Genomic DNA, 2401 nt, shown 5'->3' with positions numbered 1-2401 from the left:
TATGTAGCCTCTTTCCTATTTAATGGACTGATGCCCACATATCTTGCAAACAACGATCACCACTTATTGTTCTCCTTTCCTGACATATTTATTCAAACCCCTTTCTTGGTGCGCAACCCTTCACTTCCTTCGTTCCATGCACTCTTTCTCTTTCCCACTACTCCTTAACTCCTTATCCACTACGCAACTTCTTCCCTCTCATTCTTTAATGCATATTCCCATTAATCTGCAGTTAGTCATCCAAAAATAGCCGCTGCCCTTCCAATATTTCTTGTCTTTTAATCTTTGCCCATGGCCTTTATTATTAATGATGTCTTCTTTTAAATTCTACAATTCTCTGCATTCTTATTAATGCCTTTCAAAATAGTACAGAGAATCATTGAACGACACCTTTAGAATAGTGCTGAGAAATTAACGGCAGATGCTCTGCATCAAGTTTGCCAGTCTGTTTTAAGGAGCTCACACTCTTGCAACATCTCAACTTACAGGGGTGTTCTAAACTCACCTTAGAGTTGGACATTCTAGAAAACATGACAAAGCTTGAGTATTTGAACCTTTCCGACTGTAAGCAATTGGAAGAGATGCCTCGTCACATAACAAATCAGGTGTCTTTGAGAAAACTTCATTTATATGGCACCCACATGTTAAGGGAGATACCAATGAACATCAGTCAGCTGAGCAAGTTGAAAGTGATGGAGATCGGGAGTGAGTTGCTCACAAGTTTGCCGGCATCTCTTGGATTTTTGTGCTCCTTGACTACTCTTAGGATTAGGGAATGTCTCAAGCTGGAATGTGTACCAGACTCTTTAGGGCATCTTAATCTCGTAGAATATTTTCTTTACCACAATCAGCAGGGCAACTGGATAATCTTCAAATAGTGGATATTTCTGGGTGCCCCATCAGCCAATTGGATCTCCGGGCGTGGTTGTTTGCTTCTTCTCGCTGCAGCCTTAAGCTGATAAATTTGTTAAGAACAGAAGAGTCCAAGATTTCCATCCCTCGGGACTGTTGTCCAGGCCTTCGGACTATCTTCATTGACTATAATAAACATCTAACAGAGATAGAAGTTCTACGAAGTACAGCGGAGGACATAAGATTGTCGGAGTGTAAAACGGTGAGGAGCATATGGGGTACTGATGGTCTGGTAAATATGCAATGGCTGACGATAATTGATTGCCCCAAGTTAGAGGCGCTTCCCAATTTCGTCCAATTTTCATCTCTCCGGGTATTTGTTCTCCGATGCTGCTACAGAGTCAAGAAAATACATGGTTTGGAGCATTGCACAGCTTTGGAGGATCTGGCAGCAGAAAAGAGGTGGAAGGAGGCGGGAGTAGAAAGTTTGGAGTGCATGGAAAGTTTGAGGATTGTGAATCTCACAGCGATCAACAGATCAGGTGTTGAAGGTTTCATTCAAAGCATGCAGGTAATACCTAACAGTTTATGGTTATATAGAATTATAATTGTTTTCAATTGATTCTGCATTGACTGAATGCTGTGCACGAAATTTGCAGAAATGGCCAGAGGAAATTCTGATATGTACGCGGGAAGTCCCTGAAGAGAGTTCATATGTAAACTTTGTCTCCAACTATCTCTCTGTCATTGACTTGAATGATAACCAGAATATGAGTTCCAGTGCCCATGGAACTCTAATATGCTTTGTTGTGGAATGCCTAACCTCCTAAAACAAATTTGGAGTTAATGGGCGGTAATGTAGATGGTAGTAAGGATTGTTACACGATAATATGTTGGGCGGAGGTGGAGGAGGGTAAATGGGTATGGATAGCCTTGTTCTCACAAGTTTCTAGGTGGCACACTGCAAAGGAGTATGAAGTATCCACATCACCAAGGAGTCTGGAAGGAGCATTCTCAATCCCCGTAAGACATCAAAAAGGAACAATCCCGCTAAGCTTTATCATGTTACAAAGCCCAGTGAGGATGATAAGGACAATCCCTTCATGTGAGGTGGAAAAGGCATATGCTGTGAGGGGAAAAATGGAGAGACTTGTGGAGGCTTTCAAATTCTTATGGCAGACGGTGCCAAATTAATGTTGTTTTATTGGGGGTATGAAAAAAAATGCAGGAATGGTAATGGTATTTATATGATTTATTTTGGAAAGTCTTGTTTTAGAAACATTTTGAATTTAATTGTTTGTTTGACTTTTGTTGGCAAATGACATGTTTATCTCGGAGTTGTAGGAGTTTAGAGACATTTGGAAAGAGGAAAGTTTCTTTTTCTTGGGAGTTAGACTCTTGGTGCTGATTATGGTTTGAATTTGAGTTTTGAAAGTGATTTCATATATGCACGAAATTGATTCCATTTGAATTCATTCTATCTAAACTTGAATTCTTCATCACTAACTCAATAAAATTGTTTTAAATATTCCAAAATTGAATGTAATAA

General features: G+C 39.8%; 1 protein-coding gene across 1 annotated transcript; it reads left to right on the top strand.

Annotated features, from left to right (window-relative positions):
• Nucleotides 1-530: 530 nt before the first annotated feature.
• On the top strand, nucleotides 531-1682 carry LOC131056761 (disease resistance protein RPP5-like). Its single transcript, XM_057991020.1, has 3 exons — nucleotides 531-720; nucleotides 855-1423; nucleotides 1512-1682. The coding sequence occupies exons 1-3, from the start codon at nucleotides 531-533 to the stop codon at nucleotides 1680-1682; spliced, it is 930 nt and encodes a 309-aa protein (XP_057847003.1).
• Nucleotides 1683-2401: the final 719 nt, after the last annotated feature.

Source organism: Cryptomeria japonica, chromosome 7 (assembly GCF_030272615.1).
Source record: "Cryptomeria japonica chromosome 7, Sugi_1.0, whole genome shotgun sequence".
Taxonomy (NCBI): Eukaryota; Viridiplantae; Streptophyta; class Pinopsida; order Cupressales; family Cupressaceae; genus Cryptomeria; species Cryptomeria japonica.
This window is presented reverse-complemented; position numbering and strand designations above follow the sequence as displayed.